The following is a 20,953-nucleotide window of genomic DNA, read 5'->3' on the forward strand; positions in this document are numbered from 1 at the left end:
CTAAAGGGTCCTTGTCCTGAAAATCATGAAGACTCCTAGACCAGAGTGTTTGTTCAGTAACGGGGGTCTGCCCATCTCTGTTAAAATTGAAGCAGATAAATCGGTTCTCTCTCGTGATTGGATGAAATTGCTGACCCACCTGAAAATATATTTTCTGTTTACTGAAAAAACACCAGAATAATCTATCAGAATATAGAGTTTAACTTTTTAACAAAAACGAAAAACTACCAATACACGTACAGCACCGTCTTCAGCCTATTGTGTTTATTATTTACCTAATCTATCAAATGAATGGCACAAATACTAGATTTAATAGGGATGTTTTACCGTAGTACATCATGGGCGCCGCTGGTGTAGTGGTATCATGCAAGATTCCCATTCTTGCGACCCGGGTTCGATTCCCGGGCGGCGCACGTACTTTTCGCATATGGATTGATTTAACAAATTACGGATTTTTATATTATCTAATAATGCATTGATTACATCAACCTCAAATGTCGCACTACAAGCCCATAAATACAGGTTGCTCATGCACATTTCCAAGACAAATGCCCTCCACTAATGCCAACGTGTATTTTCCAGATGTGAGCAGTGATTATGTACTATATATACTGGTCTTGACACATGTTAAGCACTTTATTAGCTTTCTCTGGACCAAGTCCATTTATATCTATATTTATCTGTATTTGTATATGTATATTATATATTGTATATATATATGTATATAGCTATAGAATAGATATGAAGCAATATGGTGTGAAAACATTCCCGAACTACTGTGTGCAGATGTGGCGGCAGATATCATCCATCGCACGAGTGTCGCTTGCCTAAAAAAACAGATCTCCAAGCTAGCAACACGTCACGCCGCGACGCGTCGTTCGCATGTAGATCTGTCCTTTTTGGCAAGCGACGCCGCCGTTCACGCTGCTGACGCGCCGTCCTCCGCCATCTTCAACTTCCCATTGTTTGCATCAGATTGAGGCTGTCTGCTGGTGTGTGTGTGTGTGTGAGTGGAGTAGATATTTTTGAGGGCCGACGTTTGATGTTAAATTGAAAGCGACTCCCGTTAACGCTCGTGGCACAGTTTTCGTTTAAAAACGGGAACGTATCTTTGTATGTTCACGGACTAAAGACATTCTCAGGACGCGACCGTTGGAAGCATGATGATGGACGACGATCAACCCAAAACCTTGTAAGTAAACGGCGGGGCTCCGTCTATCGCCTGGTGAATGGAAATGTTCCTTGTTGTATATTATATGTACGGCACATTCCGAAAAATGTTCTCAACGTTTCCACATTCCATCAATAAACAATGAAAGCCGCTGTTGTTTTAACACAACACGCGCTTCCAACATGTTACAATCTCAGCTCGGTGTTTTCTTTTATGTTCTGATGTTCTAATGTTTTTATGAAACGAGCGTGTTCCTTGCGGTGTGTGTTCTCTTCATGTGTAAATAGACCGGGCCCTAGCTAATATAGCTATGGCTGCATGTATGTTGAATTTGCTCGACAAAAATGACCAATGTTTTAATTTAGAAACCGTATTCGATTGGAATTACGTCCATTTTGTCTGCGGGGAAAGGGTTTCGCGACCAAGTATCAACGCGAGTCACATTTTGCAGTTGGTTCTGAAATGAAAGTGAAGCAGCGCTGCTAACGTGGCTAACGTTAGCGTGAATGCAAACGCCGCTAACTTCAGTAAACCGGGGCCTGCAAATGATATTTGGTTATTTTAAAGGTTGACGTGTGTGTACGTTTTGTTCTTTTACATCCACGCAACAAAAAAACGTTGTTATTTTGAACTTGAGTTGTATGTGTTATACGTTTGTGGGTAGTAGTAACGTCGGGGTGAAATGTTTTTTTGGAGCTAGCTTGTATTAGCACCGAGGAGGCCCATGTGAATGCAATTTTTCCACCGGCGGGTTACAGACAGACTGGATGACAGACCGGCCACGTCAACGCACCAAACAGACACACAAGACTCTGCTTTTTCAAAGGGCTCATCATCACCCCTCAGTTGTCTGGCCCGGTTGTTTTTTTTTCTCCGATCGTTTTTATTTAGGTGTCGGTCGTTACGGTGGATGTGATTTAATTCTCGTCAAAGTCCGAGGTTGTAGCTACTAGCTTGGTTAACTAGCCTTTGTTTGCATGCTACTTCCTGTTTGACAAAGAGAGTCCATCCTTGTTGCAGGTATGTGGGGAACCTCTCCAGGGATGTCACTGAGCCCCTCATCCTGCAGGTCTTCACACAGATCGGGCCGTGCAAGAGCTGTAAAATGATAGTTGACGTGAGTATTGGCCTCCAGTTTTTGGGACTAATATCATTAAATAAGGGCCTGACAGAAATCACAGTCAACAGGCCTAGGCACTGATGGTGTTGGCACACAATCTGGATTTAACATGGTTGGGGTTTAATTTTCTGTACTTGTATATTCTTTTTTTTAAAAATACTCAATAAATGTACCAAATTGAACAACTCCACTAAAATACCAGTGTACTATCCAGTGCATTTTTAAACCATTAGATTGTAGTGTTGGGATGTGAGTTTCTCTATTAATCCCATGATGTTATGCCAGTTTAATGTTCAGTCTTTTCAACAGTCTTTTACCAAAATGATAACGATGACAAATGAAAAACTAATTTAGACCACAGCATAGGCTGTCATTAATTGTCACCATGACATTGAGTCCAAACCTGATATGTAGATTGGTAAAATCAGTACAGATTCTTCTGAAAGCATTGTTTTTTTGTTGTTGGCTTTTCAATTCAAAAATTGCAGTTAACCCCTTTTTCCTAATTATGTTACATACATTGACTAATATCTTTTCTTCCTTGTTTTTTTTATTGTCTGTATAGTTATAAAAGTAAAGATATAACCTGTATAGCAATTTTCAATATCATTTATTAACAGACTGCCGGCAATGATCCCTACTGCTTTGTCGAGTTCTATGAGCACAGGCATGCTGCTGCCTCCCTGGCAGCCATGAACGGACGTAAAATAATGGGTAAGGTAAGCTATCGTATCTACAGGGTGAGTGGGGATGGGTGGGCTTGGGGCGGGGAAGTTTAATGACGCACCTTCTAGAATAGTGGTTCTTAACTGACTTTCACCCTAATTTTACCTTTTCTGAGGTAAAAATGGAGGCACAACATCTCCTGGATTTTAAGTTGTTGGTCTGTGACATTGTCAAGATCACTCACAAACCCGTTTTGAGGCATGATCCCCCTGCTGGGAACCACTGCTCTAGCGAATTTGAACACTGCCAATTACTGAAGTTTGGATTATCACATACACATTTGAGGCAATACTCTTAACCAGTGCGTTGCATTGAGTGCAGCAATGGAATAAGCTTACACTCCTAGACAACCAACATTGACCTGGCAACAAGCATAATGGCTTTTTTTTTGTTGTTTCCTGCAGCCATCTACATGAACTACTATTGAAAGCCATCCAAGCTATATCAAAGTTTCAGTTATCCCAGTTGTGACCACCTTAAGACAATACCATTGTTTGAATTACCAGATGCCAACAGTTTTTCTCATGTAAAACAGATGTAGTATTTAAGCTCACATCACATTTATCAACTTGCATAGAAACTGCAATTTGGCCTCGAGGCATTGGTGCAGGGTCATATTGCCGTTCACATTAGACAAAGACTGCACACACATTTTTGTTCTCATTTTCAATTTTTCTGTAGCTGTTTGTTAGGCACTCCTCCCCATTCACCACCACTAGTGTGTGTGTGACTGGCAGTTCATTACCCTGGCGTCACCCCAGCTGCAGGCAGTTGTGTTAAGCTGTGAATAATGTAAACATACCCCACCTGGCCTGTCCTCTCTCTCTCCCTCTCCCCAGGAAGTCAAAGTCAACTGGGCCACGACGCCAACCAGTCAGAAAAAAGACACAAGCAGTAAGTCCAAAGAACTCCGCTGTCATGTGTCATTTGTAGCACAGAGTTTGTTACACAGGTCAGACTGGAAAATGTGGGTCTCATGTCCACATTTGGACAACTTTAGGATAAAGCAAAAAGTATGAGGAAAGTGGGGGAGCATACTGTTAGTGTGGATGCCATACATGATTAGATGTTATCCTGTAGATGTAGCTACCAGTTTTTTAATGGCAGCTGTGGTTCAGGGGGTAGGGCGGACGTTTTGGAATCAGAAGGTTCCCGGTCTGATCACGGCTCTACTGCTTAGCGTTGAGGTGTCCTTGAGCAAAACGCTTAACCCCAACTTCCCACTGCTCCTAATAGTTAGGATGGGTAAATGCATAGAATTAATTCCGGGTATCTTCAGCCATATGACTTGGTTTAGTAAGTCACAACTCCAGTCCTGGGAATCGGATGAATTCTAGTTTTCTGTTACATTAGGGTAGGCCTGTATTAGTGTTGAATGAAACCCAGCTGTACTTTGTCCCCAGGACTGGAGTTTAGCGCAACACAATGCCAAGCCACTGTCAGCATAGATCAGAAATGAGCACTGAATTCTGAAAGAAAAACGTATTGGAAAATATATACAGTTTTAAAATGTAAAACCATATAGCCGCTGATGTAATTTTAGGGATGCAAAATATATCACATAGTTCAATTTCAATCAGTCTATAACTTCCTGGAATCTCGATGTATATCTGTCTGTTTCGCATGTCTCAAGAACTGTTTATCTGATTGACTTAACACTGGTGTATTGCTGAAGACCCAAAGGAGTACAGTGTCGAGTGTGAAGTTTATCAGATGAGCGGTTCTCGAGAACACTGCAAAGCACCCATTTTGCGGATCTCGACAACACTGCATGTTGCGCTTTTCAAGCAATCAGCCCACTCCGAACAGGCACTGCACTAGTACTGATTAATACCATTTTTTTTAGAAGAAAAACATTTCATCCCTATTCGATGTGCATTGAAGTACATATTGCACTCAAGTATTTAGCAGAAATATTGCGAGATTATTGTTGTCTTCTGCAATGTTGTGACAGCCTGTGTAAATAACATCATATCATTTCTAAACGGTGCATGTTCTACAGATCACTTCCATGTCTTTGTCGGAGATCTGAGCCCTGAAATCACCACAGAAGACGTCAAAGCTGCTTTCGGCCCGTTTGGGAGGATATCGTAAGTGCAGCACTAGTTTTACCCTCACACTTTATTGGTTAAAGTGCACACTCTTTTGGAATCATCATTAAAAATAATTATTAACCGGTATGATTGCATTTCTGAATGACCGTTTTGTGTGTGTGTGCACGCATGCGTCTGCAGGGATGCACGTGTTGTAAAAGATATGGCTACAGGAAAATCCAAAGGCTATGGCTTTGTGTCTTTCTTCAACAAGTGGGTAAGTGTGGGGCCCTGAGACTGTCTTTATAGTGTATTACAATGTTAAATGAGTCAATTTAATTTCAACTTTTCTTTTCTTCAATAGAAGGCTTTACAATTGTCTGCTTATGATATTTCTATCTGCATATTACATGGTAAATACAGCCTGAGCAAATAACCTGTAAATTTCCATCTTATTCATTTTACTTCCCCTTAATTCTCATTAAATTCCAGATAATTCCCAATGGGAAATTTACACCTTGAATGTTCTGGAATTTTGCAACCCAAGGCACTACCATTGCCACGGTTTCTAACAGGTTCAGTACTGTATTTACTTGTGCTGTAGCTCTTATCAAGTATCACTAGATCACTCTGGCCCATCTACAGCAGTACCGGGGGTAACGCATTATAAGCGACACCCACAACTGCCCTCCGTCCTGCTCCATGCAGTTTCTCAACATTAATCCATTTAATTTCTCATTTACACCATCTAGTTTAAACATTTGTTAATAGTTGAAGAGTGCAAGACAACTTGCAAATCTCAATGGATGGAATAGTCTGTGAATACGTCTTGTCTGTTGCTAGTGAGAATTATCTGACCAGTAGTTCGAAGCGTTGCACTTCACTATTTGGTATTGCCTCAACCCTGCTTAGCCCCGCTGGAACTTTGAAAGAACGGGCACAGAAAAAAGAATTGCCTCCAAGCACCGGGAGTTACTTGGAAGCGCAAAACATTTGGTTAGAGACGTGGAACAATGCAATCTAAGCTATATTATATATTAGACTAAATACAAAATTGTGTACTTTTCACTTTAATGCATGTATTTGTTGTAGTTTGTCATGGTTAAAGTTTACATACACCAGGTCAGCAATATATTTGCTTTTCTTTCTCCATACAATTTGCAGCTACTACAAAATTAGAATATTTACACATTATGCAGAAAGAGAGAAAACAGTGTCTCACTGGCACACTCGGTAGAAGACTGTTCATGAGGGTTAGAGTGAGAGAACATTTTCAGCTAGTTAATCGAGTGATTATGTTATCGCTTTCTGTCCATACCTTGGAGACCGTTAAAGTTGCTACAAGTGATATATTTTGCTAGTTAAAATAACTGTTACATGGCTCTATTTGTTAAGTTTTAACCAAAAATATCACTTGCTTTAATATATGTGCCACAGCCTGACCAATAAAGCCTGTGTGTGGGAAACACAGAATTTTATTTTACTTTTTTTTTTCTCCCTATGTTCCAGGATGCAGAGAACGCTATTCAGCAGATGGGTGGGCAGTGGTTGGGAGGTAGACAGATCCGAACCAACTGGGCCACAAGAAAGCCCCCTGCTCCAAAAACCAACTATGAAAGTATGTCGTCATTGACATTCATTTTACATAAAGATGCCTTGGTAATAACATGTTGTATCTGTGCCAAAGTACTTGTGGTCAGATCAGCACATGAACCTGTTGATCGGCACATGAACAATGCTAAAATGCAGTCTGTGAAGAGTAATCCAAACCTACCTAAACAAAAAGTCACAGTCAAGTTCATGTTGTATCTGACATTACAGGTGCATAGTTGAGAAAATTAAGAAATGCAACTGAACTGAAGCAGTCGTTCCAATACCACATGACATGAATGCCTGTAAATTGAAAAATGCTAATATTGGCTTATCCATTTAACAAGGTACTTGGTACTCTTGAATGTTTCTGAGGAATTGGTATGGGCTACCTCTGTTAATGCTCTTCATACTCAGTTGTCAGAAACACCGTCTTCATGCATCCCCTAGGCAGCAGAGTAATGTGTTCATGTGTCCCCTAGGTAGCAGAGTAATGTGTTCATGTGTTCATGTGTCATGTATCCTCTGGGGGGTGGCAGTGGCTCAGGTGTAGAGTGGCCGGGTAGAGGGAACTGGAAAACCGCAAGGTTCCCAGTTCGATCCCGGGCTGGGGCGCTCCCCTAGAGTTAGTGTCGAAGTGTCCTTGAGCAAGACACTGAACCCCTAATTGCTCCCGATGAGCAGGTTGGTGCCTTGCATGGTTTCCTCCGCTATCGGTGTATGAATGTGTGTGTGAATGGGTTAATGGCACAATCAATGTAAAGCGCTTCGGATAGAAGCGCTATATAAATGCACCATTTACCATTTTCCTCTGGGTAGCAGAGTAATGTGTTCATGTGTCCTCTAGGCAGCAGAGTAATGTGTTCATGTGTCCCCTTGGCAGCAGAGTAATGTGGTCATGTGTCTCCTAGGTAGCAGAATAATGTGTTCATGTCATGTGTCCCCTAGGTAGCAGAGTAATGTGTTCATGTGTCCCCTAGGTAGCAGAGTAATGTGGTCATGTGTCCCCTTTGCAGCAGAGTAATGTGGTCATGTGTCTCCTAGACCAGTGGTTCTCAACCTGGGGGTCGCGACCCCCAGGGGGGTCGCCAAATAATTTGGGGGGGGGCGCCAGATTTTTGGGTGAATTTGAAAAAAAAACTTTTTTTTTTTTTTTTACAAAATATTTTTTTATGTTATCATTAATTCATGTTTTATCAGTTAATTTACTCAATTTACCCACTTTTTGCAAAAATGTTTTGATAATAAACAATTATCAAATAACCTATTATAATTAAATAACCTTCGCGCGCGCGAACGGGACCGCTCGCACGCGCAAACGGGACCGCACGCGTGCATGCGGGGGGTCGCGGGAAATAATATCATTATTTTGGGGGTCACGGCCTGAAAAGGTTGAGAACCCCTGTCCTAGACAGCAGAGTAATGTGTTCATGTGTCCCCTAGGTAGCAGAGTAATGTGTTCATGTCATGTGTCCCCTAGGTATTAGAGTAATGTGTTCATGTGTCCCCTAGGTAGCAGAGTAATGTGGTCATGTGTCCCCTTTGCAGCAGAGTAATGTGGTCATGTGTCTCCTAGACAGCAGAGTAATGTGTTCATGTGCCCTCTAGGCAGCAGAGTAATGTGGCCATGTCATGTGTCCCCTAGGTAGCAGAGTAATGTGGCCATGTCATGTGTCCCCTAGGTAGCAGAGTAATGTGTTCATGTGTCTCCTAGGCAGCAGAGTAATGTGTTCATGTGTCCCCTAGGCAACAGAGTAATGTGGCCATGTCATGTGTCCTCTAGGCAGCAGAGTAATGTGTTCATGTGTCCCCTAGGTAGCAGAGTAATGTGTTCATGTGTCTCCTAGGCAGCAGAGTAATGTGTTCATGTGTCCCCTAGGTAACAGAGTAATGTGGCCATGTCATGTGTCCCCTAGGTAGCAGAGTAATGTGGCCATGTCATGTGTCCCCTAGGTAGCAGAGTAATGTGGCCATGTGTCTCCTAGGCAGCAGAGTAATGTGGTCATGTGTCCCCTAGGCAGCAGAGTAATGTGGCCATGTGTCTCCTAGGCAGCAGAGTAATGTGGTCATGTGTCCCCTAGGCAGCAGAGTAATGTGTTCATGTGTCCCCTAGGTAGCAGAGTAATGTGTTCATGTCATGTGTCCCCTAGGTAGCAGAGTAATGTGTTTATGTGTCCCCTAGGCAGCAGAGTAATGTGTTCATGTCATGTGTCCCCTAGGTAGCAGAGTAATGTGGCCATGTGTCTCCTAGGCAGCAGAGTAATGTGGTCATGTGTCCCCTAGGCAGCAGAGTAATGTGTTCATGTCATGTGTCCCCTAGGTAGCAGAGTAATGTGTTCATGTGTCCCCTAGGCAACAGAGTAATGTGGCCATGTCATGTGTCCCCTAGGCAGCAGAGTAATGTGTTCATGTGTCCCCTAGGTAGCAGAGTAATGTGTTCATGTCATGTGTCCCCTAGGTAGCAGAGTAATGTGTTTATGTGTCCCCTAGGCAGCAGAGTAATGTGTTCATGTCATGTGTCCCCTAGGTAGCAGAGTAATGTGTTCATGTGTCCCCTAGGCAACAGAGTAATGTGTTCATGTCATGTGTCCCCTAGGTAGCAGAGTAATGTGTTCATGTGTCCCCTAGGCAGCAGAGTAATGTGTTCATGTCATGTGTCCCCTAGGTAGCAGAGTAATGTGTTTATGTGTCCCCTAGGTAGCAGAGTAATGTGGTCATGTCATGTGTCCCCTAGGCAACAGAGTAATGTGGCCATGTCATGTGTCCCCTAGGTAGCAGAGTAATGTGTTCATGTGTCCCCAAGGTAGCAGAGTAATGTGTTTATGTGTCCCCTAGGCAGCAGAGTAATGTGGTCATGTCATGTGTCCCCTAGGCAACAGAGTAATGTGGCCATGTCATGTGTCCCCTAGGTAGCAGAGTAATGTGTTCATGTGTCCCCTAGGCAACAGAGTAATGTGTTCATGTCATGTGTCCCCTAGGTAGCAGAGTAATGTGTTCATGTGTCCCCTAGGCAGCAGAGTAATGTGTTCATGTCATGTGTCCCCTAGGCAGCAGAGTAATGTGTTCATGTCATGTGTCCCCTAGGTAGCAGAGTAATGTGTTTATGTGTCCCCTAGGCAGCAGAGTAATGTGGTCATGTCATGTGTCCCCTAGGCAACAGAGTAATGTGTTCATGTCATGTGTCCCCTAGGTAGCAGAGTAATGTGTTCATGTGTCCCCTAGGCAGCAGAGTAATGTGGTCATGTCATGTGTCCCCTAGGTAGCAGAGTAATGTGTTCATGTGTCCCCAAGGTAGCAGAGTAATGTGTTCATGTGTCTCCTAGGCAGCAGAGTAATGTGTTCATGTGTCTCCTAGGCAGCAGAGTAATGTGTTCATGTGTCTCCTAGGCAGCAGAGTAATGTGTTCATGTCATGTGTCCCCTAGGCAGCAGAGTAATGTGTTCATGTGTCTCCTAGGCAGCAGAGTAATGTGTTCATGTCATGTGTCCCCTAGGTAGCAGAGTAATGTGTCCCTAGGTAGCAGAGTAATGTGTTCATGTGTCCCCTAGACAGCCGAGTAATGTGTTCATGTGTCTCCTAGGCAGCAGAGTAATGTGTTCATGTGTTCTCTAGGTAGCAGAGTAATGTGTTCATGTCATGTGTCCCCTAGGTAGCAGAGTAATGTGTTCATGTGTCTCCTAGGCAGCAGAGTAATGTGTTCATGTGTCTCCTAGGCAGCAGAGTAATGTGTTCATGTGTCCCCTAGGTAGCAGAGTAATGTGTTCATGTCATGTGTCCCCTAGGTAGCAGAGTAATGTGTTCATGTCATGTGTCCCCTAGGTAGCAGAGTAATGTGTTCATGTCATGTGTCCCCTAGGTAGCAGAGTAATGTGTTCATGTCATGTGTCCCCTAGGCAGCAGAGTAATGTGTTCATGTCATGTGGGACACTAGGCAGTATGTGTTAATAGTGCTGTTGGGTTCTTTTGAAAAATGTAATTACTTTTTGCACATTGACTCATTGAGTTGTATCGGGTTGGTAGATTTATGTGAACATGTCTTGTGTCCATGGTTTCTTACCAGGCAACTCAAAGCACCTGTCATTTGATGAGGTGGTGAACCAGTCCAGTCCCAGCAACTGCACCGTCTACTGTGGTGGAGTCAGCACAGGACTCACAGGTCAGTACACAAAACTTTTTTGGCACTGGGAACTATCTGCCAGTAGATTAAAGTCAGGTTGTTTTGCAATTCTGAGATGCAACAAGGTGGTCATCTGTCACTGTAAAGTTGAAGAGTTAATCTTCAGCCTGACTTCGAAAGACTGCAATCAAGAATACTGATCATGTCTATTACATGCCTGTCTTTAATCTACCAATAAATATAGATGGATATAATGTTAGGCACCAGTCATGGCTGAGTTAAAAGACACTAAACAATAAAACATTGTATATACTGTACAGCACAAACAAAAAGTAACATAACAGCATTCAAAGCATAATTATCCATTAATTTATCTTGTAACTGTAAATTCAGTTAATTCCATCAGCCACTGTGTGCCATCCAAACGTTCATATTCTGCATGGTTGGACTGCATAAGAAAGTCTGAAAGCAAGGTCTCCTAGAATATCTCACCCAAAATTATTTCTTTGTTTGACGAGAGCGTGGTACACACAATATTAGGCTGCAGTGGTCGCATTAACTATTTGTCTTTGTGAAAACTGTCTGCTGTGTTCTTAGTTGAGCTTTCAGTTCCTTAACCTTTATTTTGCTCGGTTCACTGTGGGCTGGAAAAATCTTGTCTCATGATTTGTGGTTTCTCAGAAAATGTCAATCCAAAATCCCTTTCTATGCAATCGACTTGACAAAACAAGCTGTGGTTTAAGAGTAGTTGTAGCTCGTATTAAACCATTGATGTTAATGTGCGCTGCACATCTCTGCTGATATGATTTGTTGGAGTTCACATTTAAACCAGCAAACCTGAGGGCGATTAGACAGTGGACAGTCCAAATGGTGGTTTTCAAATAGCTCTGTGGGCGACTTAAAAGCCCACTAAGATCGGCCGGTGTGCATTCGGTTGACCCCCAGTCACAAATGGCCCTCCGCACCGGGCATTTGCCTGCCAAGGCAAGTCCAGTCGAGATACCTGGGCACCCAGATATCCTAACATCTCTAGGCCATAGAATTGGAGCTGTTCATTCATAACCCGACAGGGTTTGGGTCATCAATAGGGTAAAACTAACCTGTCTCGCGACAGGCTATAATGTAATCCGTTGGCCTGTAGGTGATTGATCTCGCTTCAAGATTACCCCCATTGCTCTCGCAAGCTGTTTTGATCTCATACACAGGAGGGACAATTGCTCTGTGATTGGCTAGTTTGTTGTCACGCCAACTGACATGCTGTATCCCATAGCCTGCCCTGGAGGTACCACAGACTTAAAGATCTAATAGTGAAATGAAAAATATTTTTTTCACAATTTTAGAGCATAGCCATTGTCATCATATGGGCATACCTAACAATAGATGCCAATTAATTTTTTTTTGTGTGTATTTCTATATCAAAAGTCCCTATAAAGCTAATCTTAATTACTTCCTGTGAGCGAAAACGTTCTGCGTGATGACATAGATACACTATAATGAATATAAATTAATCTTGATTGTGTTCACCTGTGTGACTCCCATAGCTACATGTTCCTTCAAACACAGCTGATTTTAATGACAGAGCTACTCCGTTTTGAATCTTTTTTTGTTTTGAAGCACACTAAAATATGTATCTGAAAACATTTATAGGTTAGAAATAAGCAACTTGGTAACAAACATTCTACACAGTGGCCGTCTTTCTCTCCCTTGACCAGCCTGCTCCTGCAGGCTACAAACAATAACACCATGTGAGTGAGATTCTACTGTGCCATAACCTGAAGGGATGTTACCTTCTGATTGGTTGCGAGGCCGATTCAGACTGAAACTTAAAAATAGAATGACCGAAAATGTCATTGCGCTGCATCTTTTTACTTTGTAAAACATTCCTTAAGGGTGAATGAAGAATCCAAAAATGAAGAGAACTTGATAAATAATTTATCCGAGACCCAAATTTACAATTAACAAATCACAAATTTGTTCTAAATTCTCTGAGTCAAAGACACCACTGGGTGAAGTATTCCTGTAAAGAAATAAAATGTTAAATATGTCAACGTTTTTGGCAGAATAAAAGTGAAGAGAAGATTGCTTGCTAACGATCCCACTAATGATAACAGCAATAGTACATAGAGTAGTTAAGTTGCACGTGGTTACAGTAGCCAGGACATAGCATGTGGTTACAGTAGCCAGGACATAGGTTGAAAGAGGTGCATTTTCTTTTTTTTGGACTGCGTCCTATGAGACAGCACAGTTCATAGTTTAGTGACCAGTAATGGCAAAAATAAGACCCTGCTTTTGAATTTAGCTTCACTTCATTTGGTTTTAAATAAAATTGTTTAATCTGCAGATCTCAGGCTGCACACACTGCCATCATGGCACATTTAGCCACATGGAAAAAGAGATTTATCTGATGTTGATTTTCTCTCCTCTACATTTGTCCTCCAGAACAACTGATGAGACAGACATTCTCTCCGTTTGGACAAATCATGGAAATCCGTGTGTTCCCAGATAAAGGCTACTCCTTCGTGAGGTAAGAAAGAAGGCGCTGGAGGGAGTCCTTGTGCCCTTTTCAGTACCTGTGGGGTAGTCATCCCAGTCCAATTCACCTACTGTATGCTATAAACATACCAACATTACTAATTAAATTACACACCTTCCCTACCATGTAAGGTAGTATGAACTGATCATTTATTTTCTATAACTTTCCCTCAGCTGATAATGAATGTGACTTTTGGTCTTAAAGCTTTTGCTAAATTTGATTAAGGGAAAAGATAAATAATAAATAACAATTGTAGTAATAATGATTTAGTTTAGTATTTTTGTCATTGTACATTTCCACATCCTATATTAAAATTACCTTGTGGTTGGACAGTGGGCATCACATGCGTAACATGCCCATGTATGGAGACTATTCTAGTGTGCCTGAGGGAGAGCGGTTCTGGCGTAATAGACGGATGTAGAGATCTCCATATATGGGAATAAAGGGGACACAGACAGGCAATCAGAATGAACTTGTCACATACTAAATTTACAGGTGTAAAATGGGTGAAATTTATTTTTGTGCAAGCTCCATTATTTTTGTTATTTCCATAAAAAAGAAAGGGGTGGCAAGGGTGAAGAGAGATCAATCAATAAGAAACAAACAAACAAACATCTACATATTTACACATAGTACCTGAGGTAAGACATAAGGTGCGTTAAGTAGGTAAGACATAGAGGTGCGTGAGCATGGCAGCAGATGTGTACTGTACATGATATGGGCGTTCGTTAAGGTGCGAGAAAAAGGGAAGAAAAAGTCAAGTGTGTTGTACATGGGATTAAGGTGCAAGTGTCAGCGCGTGTCGACCGCGTAATCCACATATGGTAACTGACACAGGTATAATCCGCAGGTAGGTCCATGAGAAAGGGCAAAAAAAAGATAACGGGTACTCTGACAATGGGTACAACGGGTATCCTATAACCGGGTGGGGCATACATTCCCAACTTGCATCTTAAAGTGAAATTCCAGAGCCCTAAACTATCTTTAAAATTGGATGGTTCCTACATGACGCAATCAACCAGCAAACGGGCAGCGCCTCTTTTCACTCATTGCCATCACTGCTGTAGCTCCATGGTGCCGTATTCTAGCACAAATAAATATTCCCTCATTTATTCCACTTAGTAAAACCTGAATGTATAGTCATTCAATTCTACTGCAGTATTGTTAAAACAAAAGCTGTACAGGATTAGTATTACAAGGGGGACTTTGGTAATATAAATTTCACAGCGGATTTGTAATTTGTGATTATTGCTACCGTTTTTCAGCAAGCTGCCATGTCCCCTGTCAATTTTATAACCACCCGGGTCGACAGTCAGTAATGAAAAACTTTTCCTGCCATTTTAGAGCTTATAAATTGCAGCAGTGAAACGGCCCTCATTAATATAGAGGTGTAATAATGTAATATATTTATCTTGTGCAGGCGCAGAGAGAAGGAAATAAAAGTTTGTAGTTTTCAAATTCATACTGCTTAGTTTTCACATTCATGCTGGTAACTGGCAAATGCGTATTGCAAGAATTGCAAATAAGTATTGCCAGTAACTGCATAATTGATATTTATGAATTTTTAAAATGGCTAGAATTGGAGCCACATGTTTGTTAGGTAACTTGCTCAATTAGAGGTTTTAAATGATTGGAGTCAAGAATGAAAATTCTGGCATTGTCTACTCTCCGTCATGCCAGTTGAAATACATGTTACGTTTCTTTGTCTAATCAAGATGAGCATTTTTGCCAGCAAAATGATGTAGCAGCTTTCTCCAAAACTAGCCTACTTGAGTTCATGGTCCATGGCTTTTAGAGTTCCAAAAGGGGTAAACATATGAATTACTATAAAATTACTCCAGCTCTTGCAACATTATTCAAGACATTTGAAGCCAAAACAATGTGTGCGCACATAACATTCAAAAACAGTATTGTTGACAAAGAAATAATCTGTTTTTTGAATTGAGGGCTAGGAGATGATGACATAATTTGCATTTTTGGGTGAACTATTCATTTTAATTGTTCCCTTCTCCATCTAGGTTTAACTCCCACGAGTCGGCAGCCCATGCCATTGTGTCAGTCAATGGGACCTCGATAGAGGGCCATATAGTCAAGTGCTACTGGGGCAAGGAGACGCCAGATATGATGAACCCCATGCAGCAGATGCCCATACCCCAGGTAAGCATAAATAAGGATGCATTATTTCGCTGCAGCTCTTGCTACTGATTAGTAGATAATAATTAAAGCCATGTATTCTGGTGGTTTGTTACAATCCTGGAGGACAGTATACTACTGTCACTAGCATTATACTCACGGCTTCATAGAATGTTTTAATATCAGTGTGTTGCATTAATTAACATCTGTGGTGTAAATGTGCCAGATTTAGCCAAAAGTTTATTTTGCAGTTTCCGTCATGTGGCAGGTTAATGCAAAAAAAAAAAAAAAAACGCACCATACCACGTCCTTGCAGCCTGCAAGGACCAAATAACCTCACAAATCTGACTTAGACCAAGTTTATTATTAGGTTTTTCAATCGGACGTATGCTACAGCCATGTTAAATGCTCAAAAGGCAGATATAGTAAAGTAAAATAACTTTGGTGTTCTTGCTGTACGTTATGCAGTCTGGAGTACAAAAAGCTCTGAGCTCCAGGAGCATTTATGTTCTGTGTGCAGTAAGAAATGTATTTTTGGTAGACATGGCAAAAAGTGTTTTTTCACGATGACAGTACCCAGTGACAAGGCTGCCGTACCCACTCTAAAACACTACGGTTCTCCTGGTGTGAGAACTACCTCTATGGAAGCACGTCAATCTATACTATGTTAGCTACCAAAACCAATTGGTCTATAAACTAGCCCTAGTAAAGTATCTCTTCTCACTTGCACATTTTCCTCTTCCCACATGCAAGGTGGTTGATAATGGTTCAAATGATTAATGAAGACTACAGGCATAATGCATGTCTTCCTCGCTTGTAACTTTAACACTGCACCATATGGCTGTTAAGTCAAGCCCTACGGTAATAATAGGTCATCTTTGATGTTGAGATTAAAGAGCATTTGAATTGGTCAAACTCGAAGTAGAATAAATGTTCAAGAGCATAAATATAATCGTTTTAACACATTCTGTTATGATCTAACGACATTGATAAGGGTTTTTAAACTTTTTTTTACTAGAGCAGTGCCTTGGTTTTTTCCCTTCTGTTGCAAGTTTTCAGTCTCCAACCAAAGAGCACCTTTGCTACACTTTTTTTGAACTTCCGGGGACCCAGACACTTTCTTTTTTCTGAATAAATCTAATGGTTTTGGATATAATATAAAAGATGGTTCAAGTCTATAACTCTTCTACAACATGTTTGCTGTATTAAGAACATCAGGAACATATGGATAATACCAAAACATCATAATCTTACATATTGTGCTTTAATCATGAGATTCTTTATTTTTTCTATATACACTCACTCACTCACTCACTCACTCAGTATTGATCTGTGTTAAACTTTGGGATGTCTAAATTCATAGTCTGGCTTCATACCCTCTCCAGCAGAACAAGATGAGTTTCCCTGCAGCAGCTCAGCCATATGGCCAGTGGGGCCAGTGGTACGGCAACGGCCCTCAGATCGGCCAGTACGTCCCCAACGGCTGGCAGGTGCCCACCTACGGCGTGTATGGCCAAGCCTGGAACCAGCAAGGCTTCAAGTAAGTATCAACAACGGTGCGCACATGGCTTCCCACCCACCTCCACAACATCCTCCATCCTCTCCAAGCATCAGTCGAGGTCTCATGTGTGGACTCTTCCAAGACCAAGGACAGGGGCATCAATTCTGGGCCACGTGAGGGAGACACGTAACCCTCCTCCTCTCCACAACTCTACCTTTACCGCCCTCACCATGTCCAGCTTTATGAAGATTGAGACTAAAGCACACCAACAATATGTAACATACACGTTATCTTTTATTTTGTAATTGACTGTCGTTTAGGATGTTGTAGTAACCACCGCCAGCCACGCAATCAAACCCTTCTCTGGTAAAGCATGCTCCATCACGTGAAGGGATTTCAATCCAAAAAGCCGCTTACCATTTTAATTTTCTTTCTCCCTCCCCCCTTTTTGTTTTTTACAAAAAAATAATGTTCAAAAACAGTTAAAAAAACGATTTCCCCCTCTTGAAAAATACCAGTGACTGGCTGGCAAAACCCTTAAAATAGCAAATGGCAAACGTTTCTCTTAAATGAGTAACTCATTGAATAAAGTATTTTTGTTTTGTTTTAATTTGATATGTCATTGAGGAGCAAACCTTCATATATATATATGGTCTGATTTCTTGACTAACATTTGTGACCATCTCTACCAAAATCACTTGGCTGCTGCTGAAAACTGAGTTGAATTGTGAGCTTTGTATTTTTCTAGCTTACAAATGGCATTGCACAGCCAAAGCGGCTCACAATGCTGCGTTTCGTCCTTGTGGTAATTTGATGGTCTTGATGCTAGAACCTTTTAAGCTTAGTCACGAGTCTTGTAGACGAGTCATGTTTTCAAAGGTAGACTGAAGGACAAAAGGCCGCAAGTTTGCATTTCACATCACCTAAGTTTGTATGAGTCTTGACATATTTACTGAAAGCCAACACTCAGTTTTACTGCAGTGAAATCTTAAAAGAGCCCAAAGTCAACAATTTGTCGTAAACTCACTTTTCTCCAAAGGAGTTTTTGCAACATCTGACACATTTTTGGTAGTGCAGGTCACATTTGTTATGATGGCTGACCCAGGCTGCTGAAATGTATGGAAGGATTCACACCCTTTGTTTTTTGTTTGTTCAACAACCATATCATCGCTTTGAGACTTTTTTTTTCTTTAATTTTCATTGAATTGTTTTTACATCGATAACTGAATAAATTCTGTGTGAATATTTGCTTGTAGGCCATTTGAATTTATTGTTTAATTTTGTTAATGTTGGACAGCATATGTGCAATGACGTTTCGTGTCTCCAACAAACAAAATGCCATACCATGTCAACAACAAAATTCCTATTGAAATAGCTGCGGAAATGGATAAGCAAAGATACTGTTTATCTACCAGTAGTGTCCCAACATGTGCAACAGAGGACCAAATGTCTGCAGATCTTAATTTCCATCAAATGCCAAGTGGTGGATTTCACTAATTTGTGAAATCACCTGGTGTCGTGTCTGTTTGGAATTAAAATCTACCTACTCTTGCTCTCCATAGCATATGACACCACAAGTCTAATGGAACTGCATAATTGATGCCTTTCGTTTTGGACATATCATCGGTAGATAAACCTGTATAAATTGTTAATTTTCCTTTCTTGTGAGTTTTATTTTGTTGCATAAAGATGGTAAGAGTCACATTATTTTGGTTATATTTTTTGTTTGGTTTACATTATGGCCAAATCTAGAACCGTTGCAATTAATATCCCTTTGGAGCTTGAATTTTGGCAATTTTGTGTTCATTAGCAGTAAAGAGGGTGGTAGGGGTCCAAAGCTTGCTCTGCTTATTAGCCTGTTTGCTCTTTGTCTGCTTGCTCTCTCACGCTCCCTGAAATTAAGCCCCTCCCTTGGACCTTCCAAAATGCCCCCACACACTTTTTCTCAGCTAGCCTGTTTCGCCAGCTTCATTTTTGCCCCAGCCTGCCTAAAAATCCTCATGATCTCCCATAACTGCATTTCCCTTCTTGTTCTCATTCAAGTCTGTTGAGATTCTAGTTGGCCCCTAATGTTTGCCCTATCAAACCTACCCCTCCTCCCCACCCACCCTTCCTTCCATCCCTCCCTCAGCTCCCTATCGCCTCCTCACTTCTAACCTGCTGGCGTTTTGTCTCTCTCTTTCTCCTCTCTGTCTCTCTCTCTCTCTTTCCCTCGTTTTCGCAGTCACTTACCGGCCAGTGCTGGGTGGACTGGCGTGAGTGCCATCAGTAACGGTGGGGTTATGGAGCCTACGCAGGGATTGAATGGGAGTATGCTAGCCAACCAGCCAGGGATGGGCGCCGCCGGATACCCCACACACTGATAAGGGTTGGGCGGGCGGGTTATTTCCGGGGGTGGGAGAAGTTTTGTTGTCAACTCTGTGCCAGCCCTCTGATTGGCTGAGAGGTTCCCCCGCTGGGATGTGTAACACCGCCTCCCTTTTGCGGCAGGACTTTTTTAAACGAAACAAACTATGGGACACGGAGACCTGAACAGAGAGGTTGACATCTTAAAAAAAGAAAAAGAAAAAAAAAAGACAGATGTAAATGGGATTTCATGGGGTGGGGGGGAGGTGAGTGGGTGGTTGGGGGAGAATGGGCCATGGGCTTGAGGTAAGGGGAATAGTCAGGGAGGAGCAATTTTTGAGACCCACGCAGGTATTCACGCCCTTTGTGATAAGGCAAGACTGGCCGTGAACCAGGGGCTCTTACCGTTTTTAAGTTAACTGTAAATGAATATAAAACTGTAAAGGAGACACTTTTTTGCGCCTTTTTTTTTGGGTTTGATATTTGACTCAAAATATTGCTTCCATCATTTTCACTCGTTTCCTTGGGACAAGTCAAAGTGCGGGGGGAGGGTAGTTTTTGTTTTTTTCTTTTGAAGATTTAAAGAAACCGTAAGGGTCAGATGAATCGTGCTAAGTTATGAACCTTAGTTATCTGAGGAATGGAAATCTGTAATTCTTCTTCCTCATTTTTATTTTTTGCTTCTCGGATTAAAAAAATTGCAGGGATTTGAAGCCACTGCTGTTTCTCTGTAAGGGCAGATAAATATTGCACAGTTCTTCCTCTTGTACTTTTGACAAAAAAAATTGTGATTACCAAGAGGGTTTTTGTTTTGCATTCCATCTCTCTTCTCCATATCTATTTTGGTCAGCCTCAAATTATTATTTTTTCCCTCCACATGTAAATAACCATACATTCATTTGAAACAATGTAAGTAAAAATGCTACTGTTAACTGTGGGTGCTTGCTTTTTTTTTTCTTTTGGTTTTGATAACTCAACAGTTAACTCCAACATTGTACGTAGCAGAGCAGCACTATCAAACATGACACTGGCACAGTGCAACACACGTGATGCTTCCATGCAGGGATGAGAGAGCATTGCCACGCAGTGCAGAAAAAAACCTAAACGTTAACAAAATTAAGATTTTTAAAAGGGTGAACATAAAATGACATTTCTGATGTTTTTTTCTTTTTCTTTTTAATATTGAAATGCCAGTATTTTGTATCACAAACCTTGAATGGATCCAACTTTACACTGTCACCCTTTTTTGCCAGAGAAATGGGGAGGCCTATGGTATAATCGTTGCCTTATAGAGCTGGTTTCTTTTAGCAGACATGAAAACTCTTTTTAAAAAATTTAGGCAGTGCCTACGGACATTTTCAGACCCTTTTGTTTAGAAAGGTGGCTAGCCCTGATAATTGATATTGACTCTGCTACTGTAATCAATGTTTTCTTGCTTTGTCCAATTAAAAATGCTGATGCGCATAAATCATTCTCTGTGTTCTCATTCAAGGGACTGGTTGTGTGTGAGGAGCCGATATTAGTGGAACAGATATAAGCTATTTGTAAAGGTGACTATCTGTTGAAGTTTTAAACAATGGGTGTGAAAAGGGAATGTGAACAGTTGAATCTTAATCTCACAGCAGGACATTTAATCAACTGATACAAAAGAAAGCTATATCACATGAAACATTAGATCCCCTT

At 41.4% G+C, this 20,953-nt stretch overlaps 1 protein-coding gene across 5 annotated transcripts; it reads left to right on the forward strand.

Moving 5' to 3' along the window:
- The first annotated feature begins 944 nt into the window (after nucleotides 1–944).
- tia1 (TIA1 cytotoxic granule-associated RNA binding protein) lies at nucleotides 945–20,741 on the forward strand. Of its 5 annotated transcripts, none has more exons than XM_084054541.1 (12): nucleotides 945–1,192; nucleotides 2,192–2,288; nucleotides 2,912–3,010; nucleotides 3,857–3,911; nucleotides 5,020–5,107; nucleotides 5,252–5,327; nucleotides 6,560–6,668; nucleotides 10,701–10,796; nucleotides 13,197–13,281; nucleotides 15,309–15,447; nucleotides 16,812–16,963; nucleotides 19,149–20,741. In XM_084054541.1, exons 1-12 carry the CDS (start codon nucleotides 1,161–1,163, stop codon nucleotides 19,285–19,287), a joined length of 1,167 nt encoding a protein of 388 aa, XP_083910667.1. In that variant the 5' UTR covers nucleotides 945–1,160; the 3' UTR covers nucleotides 19,288–20,741. The 5 variants fall into 5 exon arrangements, 4 of the variants coding, with proteins under 4 accessions (XP_083910667.1, XP_083910666.1, XP_083910665.1 ...); XM_084054540.1 differs by having other exon boundaries at nucleotides 948–1,192; nucleotides 16,809–16,963; XM_084054539.1 differs by having other exon boundaries at nucleotides 948–1,192; nucleotides 16,812–20,741.
- Nucleotides 20,742–20,953: the final 212 nt, after the last annotated feature.

The sequence above is a fragment of the Gymnoscopelus microlampas genome, assembly GCF_963454915.1.
Source record: "Gymnoscopelus microlampas genome assembly, chromosome: 4".
Taxonomy (NCBI): Eukaryota; Metazoa; Chordata; class Actinopteri; order Myctophiformes; family Myctophidae; genus Gymnoscopelus; species Gymnoscopelus microlampas.